The sequence below is a fragment of the Idiotropiscis lumnitzeri genome, chromosome 5 (genome assembly GCF_059441095.1).
Source record: "Idiotropiscis lumnitzeri isolate Australia: NSW breed Sydney's pygmy pipehorse chromosome 5, RoL_Ilum_1.0, whole genome shotgun sequence".
In the NCBI taxonomy this organism is placed as follows: domain Eukaryota; kingdom Metazoa; phylum Chordata; class Actinopteri; order Syngnathiformes; family Syngnathidae; genus Idiotropiscis; species Idiotropiscis lumnitzeri.
Window position 1 is genome coordinate 6,465,015 of NC_142395.1, and position 27,103 is coordinate 6,492,117.

Below are 27,103 nucleotides of genomic sequence, written 5' to 3' on the forward strand. Positions count from 1 at the left end.
GTACGCCTTAGCTCAACTTCGAGGAAGTGCAAAGCGGGGTATAAACAAATGACGTCACGACGCAACGTCAAAACGTTATTGCCGCATTCAAGGACTATTGGATATAACGGTGTCGTTTTCTTTACAATACAATACAATGCAACTTTATTTATGGAGCGCATTTCACTACATCTGGAGCTGTAACAAAGCGTTTTCCATATAGTGTAATTGCAAATTAAAATAATGTATACAGTACTGTGCATATGTGTGTATATACTAATACACATATACTGTGTATATACTAATTCACACGCACACTGAAAATTCAAATTAAACCACCTCAATAAAACATTTTTCACTCTGGGGGTGTGTGCGTGTGTGTGTGTGTGTGTGGGTGTATATATATATATATATATATATATATATATATATATATATATATATATATATATATATATATATCAGAATACCCTTTATTGTCATTGATCCCAGTGAACAAAGTGATTGGAGAGCTCCCCTCTCCAGTGCAGAATAACAAATAATTTAATTAAATATATCAATTAAATTGAGTAAAAAGCCAGCATGGTGGATGACTGGTTAGCACGATGGCCTCACAGTGCAGAGGTTGTGGGTTTGATTCCGGCTCAGGCCTTCCTGTGTGGAGTTTGCATGTTCTTCCGGTGCAAGCGTGGGTTTTCTCCATTTACTCCAGTTTCCTCCCACATTCCAAAAACATGCTTGGCAGGTTGATTGGACACTGAAAATAGCCCCTAGGTATGAGTGTGAGCGTGGATGGTTGTTCGTCTATGTGTGCCCTGAGTTGGCTGGCAACCAGTTCAGGGTGTCACCTGCCTGCTGCCCGAAGACAACTGGGATAGGCTCCAGCACCCCCGCGACCCTTGTGAGTAGAAGCAGTAAGGATGGATGGATGGATGATTAAAGATTAGATAGTTAAATAAAAATAAATATGAAATTAAATGACTAAAACATATTATGTTCCCATTCTACGAGGTAAGGGTACTTGCAGGAATCAATGTCTTACAGTGTTCACTTGGCATGACATGGCAACAGGTGGAGTCTGTTGTACATTTTGCCATCAAATGGAAGAGCATTTGTTTGTTCTGCCTGTCACTATATGTCACAGGGATAGATAAATGAACAAAGATATATTTGAAATTGAAGAAGATCATAATTTTATGACCAAGTGAAATTGGGTAATTTCTCACAGCATCCCTGTATGATCTTTTATAGCACGCTAGGTTGCCAACACCACTTGGTTGTGAATCACTGACCTCTTGGAGTAATCTTAACATGTTTCTTTTCTTCATCAATCTTGCTGTGCACAAACTGAGAACAGCATGCATACAATATTATGAAAAGTGACCACAAGGACTCTACTCTAATAATACCCAACACAAAAGCTGTATTTTACAATTTCTGACATTATCAAGAGAATGCTGAACCTTGTTCAACCCTAAGAGAAATATTAGTTCTGAACACATTCAATATTATGATAGTAGTTTACAGTTGTGTAAAACCGCACTGCATCATACATATATCCAATCCATTACTGTCTAATACCCAAGTTTTAAGAAGTGGTGAGGGCCCCAGACTATCCGAAGTGCGCCACAACAAGAGTTGTTAAAAATTGTCTTACAAATTGTCATATGGAATACAGTAGCTGCCCTTAATTATCTTTACCAGTTGTCAAATAAAGAAGTATAGCGATGCAGAATTCCCATTCACAATTTAGCAAAAGTCGAGGCACTCTAGTGGTGTGGGTGACTCATCTCGCTACCTCTGCTACTCTTTGGCTGCACCGGGAGAAAGGCTGCAGCAAGAGCATCAGTACAGACTGAGCACAAGTTCCAACTACAAGCATTCTTAATTTAGACTTTGCCTTCTCTCGGAAAAAATATATACAGATGTAAAAATGATTACCATCGTCCTGGCTTTGCAACCAAGTTACGATAATTAACTTTCCCGAGGACGCATCGCAAAGGTAAGCGCTCATGCTTGTTATAGCTCCCCCTGCACAAATTGATGTGGTCCATGTATGGTTTTGCGTTTATTATTTAAAAGCACTAACTCAATCCTTCCTTTTTATACGCCGCAACGGATAATTGTTTTCAGAAACTATCAGAATCTCAATGCTGTGACTTTTTCCAAGCACCCGAATTTGGCAGATGATGAGTTTACTCTTAACGTATAGAATTGTCCAATATTATTACCTGTAGCAGGCTTACTAAATGTTTATAATCTATATTTAAATATTTCAGAACCTACACTTGATTGCGGTCGCTGATAGTGTAGTAGTGTACTGACTGTGTGTACCTTGCAACTGGCTGGCGACTAGCTCAGAGTATAACCGCCTTTCGCCCAAAGTCAGCTCCAGCAAACTCCCGCGACCCTGTACAGTGTAAGCGGTGTTGAATAATACACGCACACGCACACTGAATGCTTCGACAAAACGCGGGTGAAGTAGGAAGGCAAGATCCTCCCAAATGGTAAGTTTTCATGACATTTGCCCAACTTAACTTAAAAGTAAAGTGAGGCCTGCGTTAAAAGGTATGTATATATATATATATATATATATATATATATATATATATATATATATATATATATATATATATATATATATATATATATGTATATATATATATACATATATATATATATATATATATATATATATATATATATATATATATATGTATATATATATATATATATATATATATATATATATACATATATATATGTGTATATATATATATATATATATATATATGTATATGTATATATATATATATATGTATATGTATATATATATATATATATATATATATATATGTATATATATATATATATATACATGTATATATATGTATATATATACATGTATATATATGCATATATATATATATATATATATATATATATATATATATATATATATATATATATATATATATACATGTATATATATGCATATATATATATATAGCCTCTGAGGCAATTTTCTAGCAAGATGGACGTTCCAGTAATGGAGATACTGTATTTGATACTAATCAGACATGTCATTGTTGTTTGTTGTTCTTGCATTGATTCCCTTGCGGCTTCACGATAGACAGACTGTCATTGATTCCTTTGAGGCAGAGCAGAAGTCGGACTTTACGGACTCTGAAATTGATAGTACCACTAGATGGCGGTCTTGAGCAAGAATGTCAGGCTGGGTCTCTATGGTGGCTTCTGTTTTTCCAACACTTGGCCTTTGAGTAGCGGGTTTTCAAGGTATTGTCAAATAAATTGAACATTCTTTATATTTCCTCCCAGTGACCCGAGAGCCTGAAGCAAATAACCTAGAGAGTAGTAAACACAGTGAGTGACAAAGCCTGGCGCGTGCTTGAGAAAAGTACCATTCAATTTCTGTTTTCGTTTCTGCTCAAGTTATTCCATTTAGTGAGATAGCTGTGGTGAGTGTGCTCTACATTATGTCACCGAAACATTTGTCACAAATGTGCCCTTGCAATAACAGTAATGCAGTGTTTGACGACTCGGTAGCTCTTACTTTAATTAAATGTTATTCTTTTTGAAGATGATGCTGCAGAGGTGGCTGCTTGTTGCCATTGGATGTGGTGGTGGAGCCACAGTTAATCTTAAAGGCTCAATCCAGGAACACTGCTGTCAGGAGTGTGTCTATAATACACACAGAATGATGTGAATCAACTAAGATGTTTTTAAATCAACCATGTTTAGTTGTAAGCAGAGATGAAAAAAAAACGCATCAATTGCTCAATCGTGTAATTTCCGTTAACCCAACAGCATCATAGTGACCATGTAAATCAAAGTGTACAAGGCAACTCACAAATATGGGCGACACGTTTTATGCATGATTTCAATGCATACTTCCTGATGTATGAGTCAGAATTTTTTTTTGCTTCGGTTGTCGGCAGTGTCAGTGCCCCAACCAGATGCATTTCATAGGTTACCGGTCTGAGATACAAACTCATGATTGTGTCAGTAAGGTAAAGAAAGTTGATAACAAAATAAAGTTTTATTAGGAAGACAGCCTTGAGATATTTTCAATCTCATCATATTTATAGCCATTGATTGACATGTTAATACTCTAGTTAGACAAAGATTTGTGAATGACGTGTGCCCTTCAGATATACTGCACAGGAATAAAATTGCGACAGGCAGTATAATCTCCCTCTGGGATAGTCATAACACACATTTTTGTAGTCACTAATGTTGTTCGGATTTCAAAGCACGCAAAGTGCCGAAACATTTATTTAGGCTCTCCATTTTTCTTTTTCATTTCTATGGTGTATGCATTATTTACATTAAAATAACACCTCTTTTATGAATATAAACACACCTGGGCAGAAAAATATCCTGTAGTGCATATACATATACATCATTTATATAAGACAAATCAAACCCAGGCAGGGCTAGTCAGTAATTCTTTTACACAATTTTTTGCTCAAAAATATTTGTAATCTATGTGTTCACTGAAAACAGAAATTGAGCTAAACGATGTAAGTAAATGCGGTTTTTAAAGTCAAATGTCTCTGTGCTTATAAATTTGCAACAGAATTTTTAGAAAAAAATTGTAGTAAAACCTCAGAGGTTGACAGACGGTAAAATCTTGTTTGACGCCAGTTCAAAAGCTAAGAGGAACACAGGACACAAGATAATACGTATCACACCAGACCTCAGTTGAGCGAGCATAGAATGAACTTTGCAAATGTTTTTACTCATTCATGCATCTTATTTAAAAACAAGGACCATCTTAAACAAGCCGCGTTGTTAAGAACATACAAGGACCTGCTTTCAAAAGATTTAAACTCCATTATCCAAGTTAAGATTGAGTGTTTTACTGAGAAGGAAACTACTGGTACATAAGAAAAGGGAAAACACCTTTTCTTATGTACCAGTAGTCTCCTTCTCCTTACACAAGTGACATTGACGTAGTGTAAATTATGAACTGAGTGAAGGCCACCAGCAATGCACATATTTGTCACAAAGGCTAAAGGATGTGTATTTTATTGTTAGCTTATTTTCATTGACAGTTTTATGGAGGCCAACAAGCTATCATGTTTATTTTGTTTTTCATTTTATTAATTGTGAAAATGTTAATGCGTGAAGCTTGCTCATTAAACGAGCCAATTATTTATTGTACAAGGGCATATGCTGTATAACCAGAGGCTGATCATGACTCATAATATTAAAAATTGTGACTTGACAAGCCTGAGTGGAGGGTTCCAATACAAATTTCACGTCATGAAAATGAAAGTGTGTTCTGCTGTTGGTTCTGTCCATCTTGGTCATATTTGTTAACCTGTGACAAAGCAGCCGCTATGTTTCCAGTCTGCTGAACCCTTTCAACTCGGAAGCCTCCATGTTCTGTCAGATCAATACATGTAATCAGAGTTGATAAATGGGCAAACTCTAGCTGTTGTTTCTCAAGGTCATGTGATATAGTACAAAGATGTTTCAGCAACTGCATCAAGAAACCTTTGCACAAACTCACGCAATAATTCACCCATCTAGGTGTATCCTCTCTTTGAATACAAGTATGATGTGTGTATTTTTTACTAATATCAGAAGTGGAAATCTTACATTTCATTTTACAGATTATAATTGGGTGGTCACGCAGGGCAAAATGTTTTGGAGACGGCGTGATGAAGTCTGAGCTCTCGTCCTTCCACTTGAGAAAGCAAAAGCTAAACATCAGTCATGAAATTCAAATAGCACACGAGGTGAAGGTAAAAGGGAGAGACCATTAAGGGCAGCTGCCCATCGGCTCTCTTATTCATTCTGATACAAAGACAAAGTGGTGGAGAAACGGCAAAACAGAAAGGCAACATGAAAGGCTCAAGAGTGCTTCTTCCCTTGTGGGCGCTCGGAGTGGACAGGAAAGAAGGATGATGGACTTGACCCATGAATATGCCCCTCGGGGCAATTGGCAGCTGAACACACACACTAGACAGTCTATCATTCAGTGTGTTCTTACTTATCAAGAATGAATACTCAGCCTTTTAATTGCTTCCAAGGGTTCAGGGGTTGTTGTGTGTTTAGAGTTGCAGGATTTGGAGGACACATGCTTGGAAAGCGAGACAGGTGCGTTTGGTGCGGCTAAGTCACAGGTTTCTTGGCAAGTTGAATCATGAGTTTGCATTTTGCTTGATTTATTGTCATTGAAAGTTTGTCCGGAGACTTATGACAGTTTAACGTCTCACAAATCTTGTATTGCTCATTGCACATCATTCTGACGTGATGATAGATAACCTTGCTAAGGACTCCAATGGGTTGGTCGTATAATATATTTTAAAGATACTTCATTTGGATCAGATAAAAGAAAAATGGACTTTCCACCAGTCAATCACGGTGCTTGCACATCGAGGCACGCAATCATTCACACTCACATCCGCACTTTTGGACACTGTTGGCTGGATTTACATTGCAAGACCTCATGCCTAATTCAGACTTGGAAATCTGATTTTTTTATTTGACTGTCCAATACCATCCACATTTCAAGCGACATGACCAATATCAGTGTGTTTACAGTTCAATAGACAGCCGCCCAACAACATATGTTTTTATTTAAGTTTTTCGAGCAGACAGGTGCGTTTATGTCACTGATTTAGGTATTTCAATGACGTCAGGCGTGATTGGCGTGATTGGCTCTGGCGAGTTTTGCTACAATCGGATTGGCATATATCCGATACCTTTTGAATTTACAGCCACATTTAGAAGAAGCCTGATTCGAGTCTTAAGATATTCAATTCAACATAATTTTTTTTCTCTTCCCGCTGCCATGTTGAATATCTAAATTATGCCACTAAGGAGCAACAAATGGGAATTGGGCACAGAGCTGACACAACCCCCTTTCAACTTGTCAGTTGAAGATGGCTTTTCCTTGATTTTTTTCATGATACTATTCTATGTGAAAGATAGAGATTTGGAATGAGGGGTTGAAATTGACTCGTAGATTTTCCAGCTTCCTTGGTTGTGTCGAATGTGTATCAGAGGCAGGATAGTTGCTGTCTCAAAGGGGGCAGGGGCAAGCCCAGACTTTGTGTTGAAAAGTAGTAAGCAAGTATTGTATACGTCACACCAGATAGTAGCGCGGATGTTGGCATCAATCAGTGTGTGGAAAGCCAAGGAAGCCATGTTAAAGTACAGTGCACATGGAAATGGCAATAATTGGCTTCAGTGAGTTCTGAGTTCGGGGGTCCTCTATCAGGCACCGGCAAATAAATCGCTCCGCTTTTGCGCATCTGATGAGATTGATGCAGAGCTACAGATTCACTCGAACAAAAACTATTCAATCTCACTATGGAGCATCAGTGAAGTCTCAGTTTCTTTATCACTAACTGCATCTCCCCTCCTCAAGTGTATCTGTTTACCGGTTGGTATAAATGCTGCCATTTTGGCTGCCCTAACACCAATCCCACCAGCTAACCCCCCTTGAATTTTTGGGATTCTTGTGTGATCTTGTAATTCCTGTTTTCTGGTAGGCTACTGTGATTTGCACAGACAGAGGAACAAAAATTGATACTAGTCATCCCAATGCACCTTAGTCAAAAAAGCCTCTACATATTTAGATTTTTTTTGTCCGAAAACACGCAAGAAAACAATAGAATGTGACGAAATGCGGTTGTTTAAAATTTAATGGCCATTTACTGTATTATCATATATTCTGTCTCAACGTCTGCCTTGGGAGTTAAGTGAAACTGCATTATCTCAGAAGCTGCTGAAACAAAGGAAAGCTGCTGCTGTTAAACTTTTTATTTACTGGAATATTTCTACTATTGTTGGCTTCGGACTGATTTTCTATCAGCTGTAAAACCAAGCACATCATAACCAATCCTGGTCAAGTTACTTCCAAAATGTTATATTTGACAGATTACTAGTTACTTGCATGTGAAAATAACATTTCTTTCTTCTATTACTGTCTTGTGATGAGTTACTCAAGTTTAAGTTACTTTTATCCATCCATCCATTCTCTGTACCACTTCTCCTCACGAGGGTCGCGTGGTGTGCTGGAGCCTATCCCAGCTATCTTCGGCCAGTAGGCGGGGTACACCCTGAACTGGTTGCCAGCCAATCACAGGGCACATATAGACAAACAACCATCCGCGCTCACACTCATACTGAGGGGCAATTCAGAGTGTCCAATCAACCTGTCATGCATGTTTTTGGAATGTGAGTGGGAACCGGAGTACCTGGGGGAAACCCACGCAGGCACGTGGAGAACACAGGAAGGCCGAACCCTGCACCTCCAAATTGTGAGGGGGCCGTGCTAACCAATTTCCCGCGTGCCACCTATAGTGACTTTCATGTTACTTTTTTTTTTTTTAAATTGACTTTTTTTTAATGATTTTGACACTAAAAGGAAATTGTAAAATTTGCTATGGTGCTGTAATTGATAAAGTTAACGTAGAATGGGGATATGTAACTGCATAATGTGGACTATAATAGGAAATGTTTTGATTCGATGTTGGAAGCTCACTACCTCTGATCAATATTTGTTTCAATAAGATTTATTTTTTCAACATCAATATTGGAACTCATATGTCTAGTCAATAAATAATCCCAGACTGTAAACCATAACTAAAATTATCATAATTAATTTGAAACGCAAATTATAGTGATCGATGAGGTATAATTGATAGATGGCTACATAGATAGATAGATAGATAATTAAATAAAAATTAGTTAAGGGCGGCATGGCGCGACCAACTGGTTAGCATGATGGCCTCACAGTGCAGAGGTTGTGGGTTTGGCCTTCCTGTGTGGAGTTTGCATGTTCTTCCCGTGAGCGCGTGGATTTCCTCCGGGTACTCTCGTGTCCTCCCACATCCCAAAAATATGCATGGTAGGTTGATTGGACTCCCAGAATTGCCACTCCGTGTGTTTGTGAGCAGTTGTTTGTGTTTCCTGCGATTGGCTGAGAACCAGTCCAGGGTGTACCCCGCCGACTGCCGAAAGATAGGTGAGCTAGGCTCCAGCACCCCCCGCGACCCTTGTGAGGAGTGGCTCAGATAATGGATGGATGGAATTCAGCTCGCTTGTGTTGATTCACAGTTTTCATAATAAGCCTTCAGAATGAACCATGCGGGCGTCTGTGCACTGTGAGTTAACAGGCTCTTCGAGTGGATAGACCGTTGCAATAGCCAATCAAATCATGAGTTTGTTACAGTAAGCCTTCTCGCAAGCCTCATGTTGAAGGCGCGAACGTGTCCTGTGATTTGCTGATCAGTTGTGAGAGGACAGCGCTATGCAGAATCAACAAATCCAACCCTCACACTTACCCGGTGACCTCCGTGACACTCACTCAACAAATCAAAATGGCGGATGCGCATAAGGTGGAGCTGCGGGTGGCACACTTTTTACAGCGGCTGCTTATTGTGATGATGCTTCTGCTCTCTTCCTTATTATGTGGTGTGAAGTGACTTTTTCTCCTTGGACTTGGCCTTCAGATGGAGCTGTCTTCTTCGTAAACCAGTTTTGTCAGGTTTCCTTATGGAACACCCTGAGAGCTGGAAGGATTAGAGTGGATTATACTAAATCGAGTAGAGCACAGCATGACATGCTCATTGTAAAATGAATCCCTTCCTGTTCTGCTTGATGGGGCCAGGAACTGACCAAGCAGTCACCGCTGCCAACACATCTCAATAAGATGCATTGTGTTCTTTACATCAGGGGTTCACAACCGAGGACACGGACCAATAAGTACATGTCCGTGTACAGTACATATCATTGGCATCGGGTGGAATCCTTCTTCTTCCCAAATCATCCCTTTTCAGGAGACTACAAAAACAGCAAATTTGTTTAACCAATAATGTATCATTCAAGTGAGCAAGTCATTTTAAACTGGGTAGATTGTCAATACTATGTTAAAAAAAAGTACACACTGGACTGTCCAATAATTTTTGTAAAAAATAAATAAATAAATCACCAAATTTGAACATGGAAGGTTCTGGCCCGACGCCAGCTCTATGGATTATGCATATGGGAGAAATATTGATTATCTCATGGAAAGGTGTAGGGTTGACTTCAGCTTTGAAGTTGATGCCAACGCAGCCACAATGCTGGAGTAACTCAGTGCATTTTCATTAAACGGTGACCATGCAGCTGTAGAATACAAGGTTAAAAAAATGAAATAAAAAAGGACACATGCCAAAATAGAAAATAATGATGACAAAAGATCATCACGGAAAAAAAAATAATACTAGAGAATAATGTGCCAAAGGAAGTGGACAGAGCCACAGCGGAAGAGAACCTGCCCTATACGAGGCAAATGTACAGACAAAACCAAAAAAAAATATCTATCCGAGGACAGACAAACACAACAGTGCGTACTCAGAACATCGGAAAGTAAAACGTAGCGTAGCAAGTAAGGGATAAATTAAATACAAAGTGTGGCGACAAAGTGAGTTTAACTCCAGGCTGTCTTAATTGCCAGCAGGCACGCTAAGGAAGTATGCACAAGAGTGCATCCAAAAGTGACAAAACCAAAAAGCAAACAGCAGACAGAAAAACAGCAACATACCAAAAGATATGTAAGTCCAGTAAAAGAAATGTTCACCTAAAACACTGTACAGTCAGACTGAACAAATATTGACTTAGCATAATTGGTGACTCATGATTATTTTGAACAAAATTGTAATCCTGATTGTTAATCACAATTATTCATTTAGGAAAAACCAATGTATTTTTCTTGCTCTACTTTTCAACAAACAATACGTATTCTAAAACGTTTTCTGTGTAAAATGAAACTTTCTAAAACAATAAATAAAAAAGAAAATACCAATCAAGCTCCTCATCTCCAATTTTTGTTGTGCAGTACGCTCTTCTCTCTACATGACTTGCTCTCCTCAGTTCACTGAGTGACTTTACGCCTCCCACTGGAAGGTGTGATCGCTTGCTTGTTCAGCATTTTGATGAACTCTTTAGAGCAGTGGTCTCAAACTCGCGGCCCGCGGGCCATTTGCGGCCCGCGGGGTGATAGTTTGCAGCCCCCGCCTTATTATGAATGTTTAATGTTCGTGCGGCCCGCGAATTTGATATGACTGGCACTTTACAGTGTAATTAAAGCTTTATAACTACAGAAGTAGGCCTACTCATCCCAGAACTATGGTTTATGCTTAGGATCTCTGCTATTTGACAAGATTTTGATTTGATTGACAGGAGACCCATGCGCGAACAGGATGTGCAGTCTGACGGAGCTTTGCATCAGCACTAGCACAGACGGGACTAATTATAAAACGCAGGATTACCTGGTCACAGTGGATAAAATTGAACCGCGGATTATTGTTGGGCACATCTTCAGCTTTAAAACGAGGGTAGGATTGTAATTTTCTTTCGATGTTTTAGTAGGGGTTTGATTGATGAATGTTCCACTCATGTTCAGGACAATTCATGTTCAGAAGAAGATTAAAGAACTGTTAATACAGACATTTGACTCATTATTATTATTATTATTATTATTATTTATTACTGATTAATTTTCTTATTAATTCCTTATTTATTTTTAAATCTTATTTTGTGTTAAAAAATAAAAATAAAGACATTTGAGAAGATTAAATTTTTTAAATTTTTTTCTTGCGGAAAACCTGATGCGGCCCAGCCTCACCCAGAGTCTGCCTCTAGTGGCCCCCAGGTAAATTTAGTTTGAGACCCTGCTTTAGAGCATGAATGCGCACACGAACCCCAGTGGCGACTAGTTGTAATTTTCAGAATTTTGCAACGCTAAAGTTTGGTTAAGTCTCGAGAGGAAGCTAGCGGTGCTATCAGCACTGTTCAAGGCAGCAATTAACTTTTGGCCGTGTCATTTTGTGTAGTGTAGGCGTAGACCCTGAGTGGCCTTGGTGAAAAAAAAAAAAGTCAAGCTAGCACTTATCGATGAAATTGAAATCTATAATGAGCGACTTACAATTAACCTCACAAAATGCTAATCGGGACGCATTGTATATGCGTATCTTGGTGACAAGTCTTGGTTATTAAAGAAAGCAGACAAGTCATGTCAGAAAGTGCTCGTAAGCTGCTCATTAATTTTAATGCAACCATGTAAAGGCATTGCTTTTGTGATGTTTTCAGAGGATGAAGTGGGCCTAAATAGAGATGTCCACACGTTTTGGGGCTGGTTAGTCCCATTATTTTAACAGTATTAGAGATTTTTGAATGAGCAAATTGTGATCCGTCCCTTGTGTGACTCCCACGAAAACATGGAGGCGAGGTTCACGTAGCCACATTTCTCATTGCCAGAAAGGGTTTTTAAAGGCATTCGTTTTGTCTTGATTTCTCCAAAACAAATTAATAAAATTGAAATTTCCTTATAAGAAAATGCATAAATTGAGCTAGTTGTTGGAAAATGGACCATAATTGGAATATTTATAGATAGATATATCTCCATCCATCCATCCAGCTTGTCCCTGCTGTCTTCGGGCAGTAGGTGGGGAACACCCTGAATCGGTACCACAATTTCGGTTCAATGGGTGCTGATATAGGTACAGCAGTGCATCATGCCGTATGTCATTTACTTCCAGTGACGCAGCAGCCAATTAGATTGGGGTCAATCCAGCCATGGAGAATGTTTTTTTTTCTGCTCCGTTTGACTTTGCAATTGTAAGCATTGCCAGTGATCGCGCCTTTATATATCCAACGCAAGATGTCGGGTTATTTAAACGAATGTTGAAATTACAAATGGCTGGAAGTTGCTATGTTCATGACTGAGGTGTTTTGTCTTGCACAGAAATTTGGTTGCCTCCAGCTAGTTGACCATCTGTCGTAAAGAAAAGTGAGAGGCATATAGACCAACTAACGGTTATAATTCCCACAGCAATATTTGATTTGAGTATAGCGTAAAGCCCCTCAAATTGAAGATGAAAGTCTGAAATTAAAGCATGTGTTGGTGGTTTCAATGGATATCATGTTGGGAATGTTTGGAAGCAAAAATATGTCAATTATGTGTGTTCATGTCCCGTGAATGACGAGATGACCAAGTCAACATTCGTACATCTGCTGAGAACATTCACACAATGATCTTTAGGTAGAGAGTAATAATACACATCATCAATACTCTACTCATATTAGATATGAATTATGACACATCTTAGTCTGTGTAAATATATAAGATTTTATATAATAATTTGACCTTTTATTAAAGAGTGTAATTATAAGATCAGTGTTTTACGACCTGTAAAACCAAGGCACGTGTTTTGCCTAAGAAAAATCTCATGGCAACCTACTAAAATAAATAAATAAATAAATAAATAAATGAAAAAAAAATATATATAATATATATATATATATATATAATATATATCAGGGGCGGCACGGTGGACGACTGGTTAGCACGATGGCCTCACAGTGAGAGACAGCATCGGGCGTGGGTTCGATCCCGGCTCCGGCCTTCCTGTGTGGAGTTTGCATGTTCTCCCCGTGCTTGCGTGGGTTTCCTCCGGGTACTCCGGTTTCCTCCCACATTCCAAAAACATGCATGGCAGGCCGATTGAACACTCTAAATTGTCCCTAGGTACGAGTGTGAGCGCGGATCGTTGTTTGTCTTTGTGTGCCCTGCAATTGGCTGGCAACCAGTTCAGGGTGTCCCGGCCTACTGCCCGAAGATAGCTGGGATAGGCTCCACCACCCCCCGCGACCCTAGAGAGGAGAAGCGGTACAGAAGATGGATGGATGGATGGATAAAATATGTATATGTATATATATATATATATATATATATATATATATACACACACACACACACGACCACCCGTACCTTGCAGAACAGCAACGTGATGTGTTTTTATATATCCTATTCAGTATTATTTTCCATTGCACTAACTATTCTCTTATTTATCTAATTTATATATTTTATTATTGTTGTATTGCACTGGAGAGGGGAGCTCTCTAATCTCGTTGCACACTTGAGTACAATGACAATAAAGGGATTTCTGATTTCTAATTTCTGATTTCTGAACATTCACAGACTTTCATCCTAGAATCCTGTCGTACTGGCTGGATGCGCAGTAAGACAATAAAGATGACCTTCAGTGGCAAAAAGTGCTGATTTGTGACTTGCTGTGAATTGGAAGCACCTGCATGTGGTTGGATATGAATTCTTAAGCAATTATCTAAAGCAACTTCAGAGACCAATTTTGTGGCACTTTTGCTTTAATGTTTGCAGCAAGGTGACAGCAAAATACTGATTATGAATGGCAGTCCTCTGAGGTTTTAAACACTTGCGAGCTATGATATGTGATCTGTCTGAGAAGGCAGTAAATAATAAGAACGGTTGAAAACCATGAATTTATCACACGTCAATCTTTTTTGTTTGGATTACTTTTCCTGTTGAGGATGAGTTCTTGAGAAATCAAGTGGTTTGATTGGAACATATTCAGCTTTTTTTAAACTGTAATTTAACATCAAATGTAATACGGACTAAATTTCTGTTTTCTTTATCAATGTAACCCGAACATATTGAAATAGCCCTTCAATCCCAGAATATGGTAGGCTTTGGCAGCAGTTGTAAGCATTCAGTAAGATGGCAACTCAAAAAGAAAATTGCCTCGAGCAAGTCCATCCTAAGAATGCTTTCTGCAATGCAGTAAAGGCTTTCCCAAATCGAAAAATAAACCTTACTCGGTTTGACACATCCCCACACACAAACAGTAGCACACCAAACCACCTTAGCTGTTTAATTTAACCATTGGCATGTCTGTAAAGTTACACTTATCATCCAGTTTATCTCAAGGAATGGTGGACCATCTTATTGTTGGCTGTGTGTGACTTTTTACAAATAGTGCTGATATGTCTTCTAATGTCTGCCAGCACACTCTGGGGGATCTCATGATTCACTGACAGCCTCTTGGCTCAACTCGTCTTACCGTCTGTCAATAAGCTCAGTGGATCTGACTAGCATGAGAGTAAGTGAACTTTAAAGCATGATTAGGGGAGGGTGGGCAGCAGAGCAGTTAGGATTTATCACCTTAATTAGGTTTAATTGCTTATATTTTCAGCTGTAAACCAGGGGTTGTCATGACAATTTCTCTCTCAATTACAAAATGCTTCTATGACAAAACACTGGACGAAGCTACTCACCACTGTCACCTACGGAGGTCACACAAATTAAAACCCTCTTTTAATCACCGGCTAATGTGGCTTGTGAAATTTTGGTTGAAAAATCCATGTGTGCGACCTCTTTCTTTGCAAACATTCTATGTTATACCATGGAGAGCCACAACTATTAATACAAAGCGGCCAATATATGTACAAATAGGTTTTCAGAGCTGAATTTAGCTGCTACAGCTTTTTATCAGGTGTGTTTTGCAGTCCAGAAATTGTGTTGGGAAGTGTTTATCAACACCCGTCAAAATGAATTCTAACGTGCATTTGACAGGTTGGCGGGTGTTAATTTATAACCCGGGCTACTGCAACAGTTTTTCAGTTTGAATAATCAACTAATCGACTTTAGTATGTCTTAGTCACTCAACTACGGTCATTTTTGGTGTTAATATTTGTGTTAAGTGTTTTAAGTCATTAGTTGATAGACAATAAAGGCAATGACCGCAATTGTTTTAATGGAAATTTTTGTCGTTTTTAAACGTTACATTTTGCTGCTGCTTCAACCTTAAATAAAAGCATCCAGTTTTACTGCCTTAAAACAGACCTGTGTAATGTAAAAAAATAAATGTGCTGCTTATTTATTGTGTGTGGTGTTCAACTAACCATCTCACAGTGGAGAATCACTTGTGAAGGAACACAAACCCTTTCAGTTAGGCAATAAAAATACTCAAAATTCTCATCTCAAAAACATGACAATGTATTTGAAATGGCCGTAAAACAAGCAAAAAATTAAAATAATAATTTCCTTGCAGCGCACTCAGTGTAGTAAGGTAGAAAGTGAAATCAAGTTTTCAAACTAAACACAATAAAGGTTGAGACTCGTTGCATTTTTTAGCTGTTCAGAAAATCATCATCTGGTTGTTTTAGTGCGTGTGCATACGATTTAATGCTCCCATAGCAACACAGGCACTGTAATGCACATTGTGTCGCGGTTCTAGGAACCGTGTGGGAAGGAAGGAGGACCCAAAAGCGACAGGTGAGTGGGAAACAGGGTTTATTGTAGGCTGGAGTGGGGATGCGAGCTGGAGAGAGTCCACCACCAGGCAGGCGTCGTCAAGGACAGCGTCGAATGAAGCCGACGGGCAAGTGCCGGGTGGCGCGGACGAGGGTGCGGTCGAGCGGGGCGCGTCGGGAGGCGAAGTCGGGCTGGCGTGGTAGCGCGAAGCACGGCGGAGCGGAGAGCGCTGGCGGGATGCTTGCCGGGCGGAATCTCGGAGGCGCTGGCGTGCGGAGCGGAACCAGACGGGTTCAGGTCGGCTAGAGGGGGGAGACGGAAGAGCAGGGGTCAAGCAAGCACGAGAGCACGACGAGTCAGGCGATCGGGAAACAAGACGAGACATGAGCCAGTACCACGTGAGGTGACAAGATAATCCGGCGTCGGACTCCTGGCGTGGCTGGTTCTTAAGCCGGCGCTGATTGCCGGCAACGAGCTGCAGGTGCGCCGGAGCCGACGCCCACTTTCTCCGGAGGAGGGCCTGGCTGGGTGGATCGTGAATCTGTAAACAAACAGAACTGCCACGCCCTCCTCCCCGACCCGAACCGTCACAGTACCCCCCCCCTAACGGACGCCTCCTGGCGTCCTACCCGGCTTGTCCGGGTGAAGTGCGTAAAACTCCCTGATGGGGGCGTCGGTCAAAAACAGTTTTCGGGAGATCCAGGAGCGCTCCTCCGGACCGTAGCCCTCCCAGTCCACCAGGTACTGGTAGCCCCGGCCCCGGCGCCGAACTTCCAGGACTTTTGCCACCGTGTAAGCCGGGTGGTCGTCTATTATCATGGGGGGTGGGGGGGGGTGCAGCCGGAGGGCTCAGAGGGCTGGAGGATACCGGTTTGAGGAGGGAGACATGGAATGTAGGGTGAATTTTCAGGGAGTCGGGAAGCTTGAGTCGAACAGAGCATGATTAATGATTCTTTCGACGGGAAAGGGACCGATAAAGCGAGGGGCCAGCTTACGAGACTCGACTTGTAGGGGAAGGTCGCGTGAGGAGAGCCACACCATCTGGCCAGGCACGTAGTCCGGGGCTGGGGACCGACGGCGATCAGCCAGTCGCTTGGTCCTCTGGGCTGTTCGGATGAGGGCGGCCCTCGCTTCGGCCCACACCCCCCGGATCCGGCGGAGGTGCTCCTCCACGGAAGGAATGGCCACGGTATGCTCCTGGTCTTTGAAGAGAGGTGGTTGGTAACCAAAACAAACCATGAAGGGAGACATACCTGTGGCCGTGGTGGAGAGGGAGTTATGGGCGTACTCGACCCATGGTAGTGCGTCGCTCCAGGAGTCCGGGTTGCGGGCCACCACGCATCGGAGGGCGGCTTCCAGGTCCTGGTTGGCCCGCTCCGTCTGGCCGTTGGATTGGGGGTGGTAGCCCGAGGAGAGACTGGCGGTGGCCCCGACTGCCTTGCAGAATTCCTGCCAAACTTGTGAAGCGAACTGGGGGCCCCGGTCGGACACGATGTCCTCCGGGATGCCGTGGGGTCGGAAAACGTGTTGGGTGATGAGTTTGGCGGTCTCAAGCGCGGTGGGCAGCTTGGGCAGGGGGACGTAGTGGACGCACTTGGAAAACCTGTCGACCAGGGTGAGGATGACTGTGTGTCCGTTGGACGGAGGGAGGCCGGTAACAAAGTCTAGGGCGATGTGCGACCAGGGACGACTTGGGATAGGCAGGGGCTGGAGGAGGCCGGCGGGGACCGCGTGGGAGGCCTTTCCGCGGGCGCAGACGGAGCAGGCTCGCACGAATTCCCGGGTATCCTTTGCCATCCCGGGCCACCAGAAACGCTGCTGGAGGAAGCGGAGAGTGCGTGCCACCCCCGGGTGGCAGGTGAGTGTGGATGAGTGCCCCCATTGCAGTACCTGTGACCGCACGGTGTCGGGAACGAACAAGCGGTCGGAAGGGACTGGGCGCGGGTCCGGTTGCTGCTCCTGAGCGTTGCGGACGACCTGCTCGATGTCCCAGGTGGCCGCCCCCAGTAGACAGGCAGAGGGAAGAATGGGCTCCGGAGCGTCAGGGCTGGCAGGGGGCGAGAACTGACGTGAGAGGGCGTCCGCCTTCCCATTGTTCGAGCCGGGGCGGAAGGAGAGGGTAAAATTAAAACGGCTCAAGAACAAGTTCCAGCGTGCCTGGCGGGGGTTGAGTCTCTTGGCGGACTGCAGGTATGCCAGGTTTTTGTGGTCGGTCCAGACCAAGAAAGGGGTCGAGGTGCCCTCGAGCCAGTGCCGCCACTCCTGGAGAGCCCATACCACCGCGAGGAGTTCTCGATTGCCCACGTCGTAGTTTCGCTCGGCGGGGGATAGGCGCCTGGAAAAGAAGGCACACGGATGAACTACCTGGGTACCGGGATCCCGCTGGGAGAGGACGGCCCCCGCCCCGGTGTCGGAGGCGTCCACCTCCACGATGAACTGGAGAGCGGGGTCTGGGTGCCGGAGTACGGGGGCGCTGGTGAAGGCCTTCTTCAGGTGGGTGAAGGCCTGGGCGGCCGCCGGGGTCCACTGGAATGTGGTGGCTGTGGACGTAAGCGCGGTGAGTGGACTGGCGACCTTACTGTAGCCCCGGATGAAACGGCGGTAGAAATTTGCGAATCCGAGAAAACGTTGAAGCTCCTTCCGGGTGGTGGGCTGGGGCCACTCCGCCACGGCCTGGATCTTGGCCGGGTCGGGGCGAAGTTGCCCCCGGGCGATGATGTAGCCAAGGAAGGGCACCGAAGGGACGTGGAACTCGCATTTCTCGGGCTTCACGTAGAGGCGGTTCTCCAGGAGGCGCTGGAGGACCAGTCGGACATGCCGGCGGTGATCTGCGAGAGAGCGGGAGAATATGAGGATGTCGTCGAGATATATGAACACGAACCGGTTGAGCATGTCGCGGAAAACGTCTGTCATGAGGGTCTGGAAGACGGCGGGGGCGTTGGTAAGTCCGAAAGGCATCACCAGATACTCGAAGTGCCCCAATGGTGTGTTGAATGCCGTCTTCCACTCGTCCCCCTCCCTGATGCGGACCAGGTGGTACGCATTTCGTAAGTCCAACTTTGAGAAAATCTGGGCCTCACATAGAGGTTCGAACGACGGGTCGATGAGGGGGAGCGAAGACTTGTTTTTGACAGTTATTTGGTTTAGTGGTTTGAAGTCGATGCAGGGGCGGAGCGAGGCGTCCTTCTTTTTCACGAAAAAGAAGCCCGCGCCCAGAGGAGAAGACGAGGGGCGGATGAGACCGGTCGCAAGCGACTCACGGATGTACGTCTCCATGGCCTCCTTCTCTGGCCTGGAGATGTTGTATAGACGGGTGTTGGGCAGGGGGGCCCCCGGGAGGAGGTCGATGGCGCAGTCGTACGGACGATGGGGGGGAAGGGTACGGGCAAGGTCCTTGTTGAAGACCTGCGCCAGGTCGTGGTAGTCCGGGGGAACGGAGGAGACGTCAGGGGGAGGGGGGGGGGGAAGCGTAGAGGAAGGGGCCGGATCCGCTGAACGCAGGCAGTGGGAGTGGCAGAACTCACTCCATCCGGTCAGCACGCACCTCCTCCAATCGATGGTGGGGTTGTGGGTCTGGAGCCAGGGGAAACCTAAGACCAGGGGGACCTGGGGAGAGTGGATCAGAAAAAATCTGATGGACTCCCGGTGATTTCCCGAGACGATGAGGGTCAGGGGAGCGGTCTGTTGGGAGACCCGGGCGATGAGATGCCCGTCCAGCGCGACCACCCTTCGGGGGGACAGAATGGGTTCCATGGTGATGCCGAGCTGGCGGGCAAGGGTCAGGTCCAAGAAGCTGCCGTCGGCCCCCGAGTCGACCAGCGCGGTGACCGAGCGGGGGGTGTGTGGACCCAGCAGCCGGGCGGAGATGGACATCCGGGAAGAAGAGCCAGAAGCGGATACCAGCAGGCTCGGCGTTGGGCTCTCCCTCAGCGACGAGCCTGCTCTTTTGGGTTACTGGGACAGTGGATCAAGAAGTGGCCGGGGAGGCCGCAATACAGGCAGAGCTGATGGGACCGACGGCGCTGGCGCTCCAGCGGGTCCAGAGTAGTTCTTCCTACCTGCATAGGCTCCTCCGCGCCGGTGGATAGCTGAACCGGCGATGGCGAGCGAACCTCGGGTCGGGGAATGGCTGCCCGGGCGGCGACTCTGGCGGGGCGTCGGAAACGATCAGCCTGCCGGTCCCGCAACCGATGGTCCACCTTGATGGCCAGGGCGATTAGTTCTTCGAGAGTCGTGGTTTCGTCACGGATCGCCAGCTCGTCCTTGAGGGCGTCGGTCAACCCGTTGAGAAACGCCTCGCGGAGAGCCGGCTCGTTCCAACGGCTCTCGTGGGCCAGGATGCGGAATTCCACCGAGAAGTCGGCCGCGGAGCGGGAACCCTGTCGGAGGGAGAGGAGCCGGCGGGACGCCTCGCGCCCCTGCACCGGGTGGTCGAAGACACGGCGTAACTCCTGGCTGAAATCCGCGTAAGTAGACATCGCCGGAGACGCCGCCTCCCACAATGCGGTTGCCCACTTGGCGGCGCGGCCGCGAAGCAAGTTGATGGTATAGGCGATCCTGGCCCGCTCGGTAGCGTAACTGTGGGGCTGGAGGTCGAAAACCAGGGAGGTGCTGAGTAAGAATTGGCTACACGAGCCCAAGTCCCCGGAGTAGGGTTCGGGAGTAGGAACGTGGGGCTCTCGACCGCCCGCATAATGCAATGCGGCGGCCGGGGGGGCCAGGGTCGCGTCCCTGGGGAGGTTGGAGGGGGGAGCGAGTGAACCCACCTGGTTAGAGAGGTGCGAGAGCTGGTGTTGGATGGCCTGAAGGGAGCCCGGAACTTCCTGCAGCATTCGATCATGGCGCTCGAGCACGCTGCCCTGGTGGGCAAGCGCTTCGCCCAGGGGGTCCGTGGTCGCGGGGTCCATTAACTTGGCCGGATTATTCTGTCGCGGTTCTAGGAACCGTGTGGGAAGGAAGGAGGACCCAAAAGCGACAGGTGAGTGGGAAACAGGGTTTATTGTAGGCTGGAGTGGGGATGCGAGCTGGAGAGAGTCCACCACCAGGCAGGCGTCGTCAAGGACAGCGTCGAATGAAGCCGACGGGCAAGTGCCGGGTGGCGCGGACGAGGGTGCGGTCGAGCGGGGCGCGTCGGGAGGCGAAGTCGGGCTGGCGTGGTAGCGCGAAGCACGGCGGAGCGGAGAGCGCTGGCGGGATGCTTGCCGGGCGGGATCTCGGAGGCGCTGGCGTGCGGAGCGGAACCAGACGGGTTCAGGTCGGCTAGAGGGGGGAGACGGAAGAGCAGGGGTCAAGCAAGCACGAGAGCACGACGAGTCAGGCGATCGGGAAACAAGACGAGACATGAGCCAGTACCACGTGAGGTGACAAGATAATCCGGCGTCGGACTCCTGGCGTGGCTGGTTCTTAAGCCGGCGCTGATTGCCGGCAACGAGCTGCAGGTGCGCCGGAGCCGACGCCCACTTTCTCCGGAGGAGGGCCTGGCTGGGTGGATCGTGAATCTGTAAACAAACAGAACTGCCACGCCCTCCTCCCCGACCCGAACCGTCACACATTGTCTTCAAAAAACATTTCAGGATGTCTGCGTGCGGGTCTAACAAGCGCATTGGTTCACATGTTCCCATCAATAAAGATGCTGAACACATGCGCATTAGTAATCCAAATGGCTATCCTGTGAAAGCAAAAAAAAAAAAAAAAAAACAGCAAACAAACAACATTCAAAATCTTCACAAGGCAATCATCTATCATCATACCTGGCAAACCACCAATATGTGTCTGCTAATTCTATGTTATTGGACTCTCACCGAACCACAATTGCTGTCTCCGAAAGCAAAGAATCTTTTTGGCATTCATTTCAATTCCCTCTCTTCTTTGTGAGAAGCACTTTGGTTCCGGCTGTTTTGTGTGACACGTAATCTATACACGCCATGGTGCCTTTGCCAGAAAACTGTTGTGCTGAATCAAGTGAAATCATTTGCCGGGTATGCTACCAAAGCATGTCTGAGCGCCAACGTGGAGATTACGCTTTGTTGGGAACAAATGTTATACATTCGACTATCATGTGGAACAAAAGACTGTCTCAAACAAGGAAACAAGACAAACTGACCAGTACAGGAAAAAAACTGAAATGTTAGTTACAAATTGAAGCAGAAGGAAACGCTAATTTATTGAAGATAAGCTGTCACTTAAGATCTATAGAGGAGCAATAGAGTCAATGAACACAATAAGGGTGACACTGACAAGGTTGCTGTTCGGCCGCAGCCGACAGCGTTTGGTGGACTCTAGAAACGCTGACCAGGAAAGGAGGTTTTGACAAGATGTTTATTGTGTCCGGCAGCAAGCAATTAATCCACACAGAACCTACTGCATGAATCCGCAGGGGAGCTAAATAGAGGCAGATCTCGTAAATTACACCCGAGACGAAAACAGACAACGAAAAGCGCTGGTGGGCGCAGCCGCACCAGGAAAGAAAAACGAACACTAAACTTAGAGCGCTTGCAAGGCAAGGAAAATACACAAACGAGAATGGCTTACCGCGAAAGGGAAAGCAAAGTCCAATGAGCGAAAATGCAAACAGAAAGCGAGCCGGCGAATAGCTGAGGCTGAGGATCAAACGAACAAACAACACACGGAGCAAGAAGGGCAGAATCAAAACGTGAACCATGAGCATGAGTGTCGCAGGATATAATAATCCGACGCCGGTTGCTTCCCGGTGGCGGCTTAAGTAGTCCCGTAATTAGTGGCGTGATCGGACTCAGCTGCGGGGCTCGTCCGCGCGTTTCTCCCAGCTGGTACGGCGCGCGCCGGGGGGAAACGCCCACTCGCTGAAAGCAGGTAAACAAGGCACGGATCGTAACAGTACCCCCCCCTTAACGGACGCCCCTTGGCGGACCACCTGGTTTTGAAGGGTTAGCGCAGTGATAGTCGTGGATGAGGTCGGGACACAGGACCCAGGAGCGGGGAACCCACTGACGATCCTCCGGGCCATATCCCTCCCAGTCGACCAGGTATTGGAAGCCCCTTCCCCTGCGCCTGGAGTCTAGGATCTCCCGAACCTTGTATGCTGGTGCCCCGTCGATGATCTCTGGAGGAGGTGGGGGGGCGGAGGGCGGAACCATGTCGCAGGTAGGTGCCGGCTTGATCAGTGAGACGTGGAAAACCGGGTGAATCCTCATGGTGGGGGGCAGCCTTAGTCGGACGGAGACGGGGTTAATGATGGCTTCTACTTCGAACGGGCCCACGTACCTTGGGCCCAGCTTCCGGGAAGATGCCGCCAAGTTGAGGTCCCGGGTGGACAGCCACACCTGGTCCCCGGGTTGGTAGTCGGGGGCCGGTCGCCGGCGGCGGTCCGCGATGCGCCGATTTCGTTCAGCTGTCCGGGAGAGGGCCGCCCTGGTCTCCTTCCATAGCCTGTGGGCCCGCTTAAGGTGGCGCTGGACCGAGGGGATTTCTTCCTTGCCGGCCTGGGTGGGGAACAGCGGTGGCTGGTACCCGTAGGCGGTCATGAAGGGCGACCGCCCGGTGGCTGACGAGACCAGGGTGTTGTGGGAGTACTCTACCCAGGGCAGGTGATCGACCCAGGTCGAGGGCTGGCTGTGGCAAACGCATCGGAGGGCTGCCTCAAGGTCCTGGTTAGCCCTCTCGGATTGACCGTTGGACTGTGGGTGATAGCCCGACGACAGGCTTGGCGTGGCCCCCAGTGACCGGCAAAACAGCTTCCAGACCCTGGAGACAAATTGTGGACCGCGGTCAGACACCAGATCGTCCGGGACCCCGTGCAATCTCACCACGTGCTGGACGAGAAGGTTGGCCGTCTGCAGGGCGGTGGGAAGCTTGGGCAGGGCGACGAAGTGGGCTGCCTTGGAGAATCGGTCCACCACCGTCAGGATGACTGTCTTCCCTCTGGATGCGGGAAGACCTGTGACGAAATCCAGTGCAAGGTTGGACCAGGGGCGGGCAGGGACGGGCAAGGGGTGCAGTAGTCCCGCTGGTGGTTGGTGGGAGGACTTGTTGGCGGCGCAGGAGGGGCATGCTCGAATATAGTCTGTGACGTCGACCTTCAGTGAAGGCCACCAGAAGCGTTGCCCGATTAGGCCCAGGGTGCGGCGAATGCCCGGGTGACAGGCCAGCTTGGACGCGTGACCCCAGGTGATCACTTCTCCTCGGAGCTGCGCTGGAACGTAGAGGCGACCCGCGGGGCATCCGGACGGGGCGCCGGTCTCCTCCTGCGCCTCTCGAATCTGCTGCTCGAATTTCCATTGAAGGGCCCCCACCAGCCGATGAGCCGGGACCACGCTGGGCGGGCCCCCCTTCTCCTCTTCTTCCCCGGAGTCGTGGATACGGGACAGGGCGTCGGGCTTGGTGTTCCGAGAGCCGGGGCGGAAGGTGAGTGTGTAGTTGAATCTACTCAGCAGGAGTGACCAACGTGCTTGCCGGGGGTTGAGTCTTTTCATGGAGCTGATGAAGGACAGGTTCTTGTGGTCCGTGTAGACCATGAAGGGCTCCGGGGTACCCTCCAACCAGTGGCGCCACTCCTGAAGTGCCAGGACCACGGCCAGCAACTCCCGGTTTCCCACGTCATAGTTGGTTTCCGCCGGAGAGAGGCGGCGGGAGAAGAAGGCGCAGGGATGGAGCTTCTGGTCGACCGGGGAGCGCTGGGATAAGACGGCCCCCACCCCTGAGTCGGACGCGTCCACCTCTACAATAAAGGAGAGCTCAGGGTTAGGGTGGTGCAGAACCGGCGGATGGGTAAAAGCCCTCTTAAGGTTTGCGAACGCGGCCTCGGCCTGACTATCCCACGCGAAACGGATCTTGGTGGAGGTCAGGCGGGTTAGTGGCAGAGCCTGACGGCTATAGTCCCTGATAAAGCGTCGGTAAAAGTTTGCAAAGCCGAGAAAGCGCTGGAGCTGTTTACGCGTCGTTGGCGTCGGCCAATCCACTACCGCGCTCGTCTTGGCGGGATCAGCACGGAGCTGTCCGCCCTCTACAATGAACCCGAGAAATTGGACCGAGGGCTGGTGAAAGTCGCACTTTTCGGCCTTTACGTAGAGGCGGTTCTCGAGCAGGCGTTGTAGGACGGTTCGGACATGCTGCTGGTGCTCGTGAGCGGAGCGAGAGAAAATAAGAATGTCGTCGAGGTAGACAAAGCAGATAACATTAAGCAAATCTCTTAGGACATCGTTTATCAGCGCTTGAAAAACCGCGGGTGCGTTTGACAGACCGAAAGGCATGACCAAGTATTCGAAGTGGCCTAACGGGGACTTGAAAGCCGTCTTCCATTCATCCCCTTCCCGAATGCGGACCAAATGATAAGCACTGCGGAGGTCTAATTTAGTGAAGATGGTCGCGGATTGTAGGGGGGCGAAGGCGGAATCTAACAGAGGGAGCGGATAGCGGTTCTTGATCGTTATTTCATTTAAGCCCTTGTAGTCGACGCAGGGCCGGAGCGTCTTGTCTTTCTTTTCTACAAAGAATAAGCCGGCGCCCACCGGTGACTTGGAAGGCCTAATTAAACCCGCAGCCAAGCACTCAGTAATATAATCCTTCATGGCTGCCTGCTCGGGCTGGGAGACCTTGTAAAGGCGGGCCGACGGAAGGACCGCGTTTGGGATCAAGTCGATCGCGCAATCGTAGGGGCGGTGAGGTGGCAGGCACTTGGCGCGCTCCTTGCAAAAAACCGCGCTGAGGTTGTGGTAGATCTCGGGGACGTTTTCGAGGTTCGGTTTCTTAATGGGGTCGGGCCTAACCTTTAACCCCTCTTCGGCGGACCCCAAGCAGCGGGCATAGCAGAAGGTTCCCCAATTCAAGATCGACAATCGTTCCCAATCTATCACTGGATTGTGCGCCCTCAGCCAGGGAAGGCCAAGGACGAGTGGGGCGGATCTAGAGGGCATGACCAAAAACGACCGCCGTTCGACGTGGTTACCCGAGATCTTAAGCGACAGCGGCTCCGTCAGTCGGCGGATGGCCGCCAGGACGCGACCGTTGAGGTCGTACGAGGGCTCGGCCCGCTCCAGTTCAGTCACTGCGCATCCGAGCTCGGCCACCAGGCCGGCATCGATAAAACAGTCGTCTGCTCCCGAGTCGATCAGCGCGCGCACGCGGACGGTTGAGTTCGCGCCCGAGATCTCCCCCTCGATCTCCATTCTCAACGCGACCCGGGAGTTACCGTCCCCCCGTCCTGGAGCCCCGACGCCGGGCGGCTCCTGTCCGGGACGGGTTACCGGGGAAAGGTCGGCCGCGCACTCACAGTTGGCGACGCTGTCGGATGACGAGTCACGGCGAGTAGCTCTCTTGGGGCATGAAGCCACGCGATGACCCTGGAGACCGCAGTAGAAGCACGCCCTCGTCCTCCGGCGACGCTCCCGCTCGAGTGGGACCAGGCGTCCCGCGCCCAGCTGCATCGGCTCCTCGGCGGCGGCTGGCTCAGGAACCCGGAAGGCGGCTGGGTCGGGCCAGCGCTGTTCGGCCACCCTCTCGCGGCGGCGCTCTCGGAGGCGGTTGTCCAGCCGGATCGCCAGGGAGATGAGCTCCTCCAGCGACGATGAGTCCTCTCGCACGGCCAGCTCGTCTTTGAGTACGGAGGTCAATCCCCGCCGGAAGATCGTCCGCAGGGCGCAGTCGTCGAAGCCGCTCTCCGCAGCCTTAATGCGGAAACCAATGGAGTACTCCGCGACCGATCGGGACCCCTGGGTGTAGTCCAATAGTCCGGCACCCGCCTCCTTTCCCCTGATCGGGTGGTGGAAAACCCGCTGGAACTCCTCCAGGAAGGCGGGAAGTGACGACCGAATTTCCGGACGAGCGACACTCACGGCCATGGCCCACGCACTCGCTTGGCCAGTCAGGAGGCTCATCATGAATGCAATCTTAGAGCTATCGTGGGCGTACGTGAGGGGTTGCTGGTCAAAAATCAATCGGCAGTGGTGGACAAACACGGCGCAAAGGCCGGGCTCGCCACCATAGCGGCTGGGGTGGGGCAGGCTGGGTTCTCTAATCGGCAGTCCCGGTGGGGGCGCGCCGGACGCCGCGGCG

General features: G+C 47.7%; 1 protein-coding gene across 4 annotated transcripts in view; it reads left to right on the top strand.

Moving 5' to 3' along the window:
• Positions 1–1,806: 1,806 nt before the first annotated feature.
• LOC148336725 (multiple epidermal growth factor-like domains protein 11) overlaps positions 1,807–27,103 on the top strand; it is a 115,029-nt gene continuing 89,732 nt past the window's right edge. For 2 of the 4 annotated variants that reach the window (XM_088295641.1, XM_088295644.1), the window contains exon 1: positions 2,429–2,486. In XM_088295641.1, the coding sequence (XP_088151767.1) occupies positions 2,484–2,486 (3 nt within the window). In that variant the 5' untranslated portion in view covers positions 2,429–2,483. Of the gene's footprint in view, positions 1,982–2,427; positions 2,487–27,103 lie in introns of those variants that run through there. The other 2 variants (XM_088295643.1, XM_088295642.1) reach the window with 2 other exon arrangements.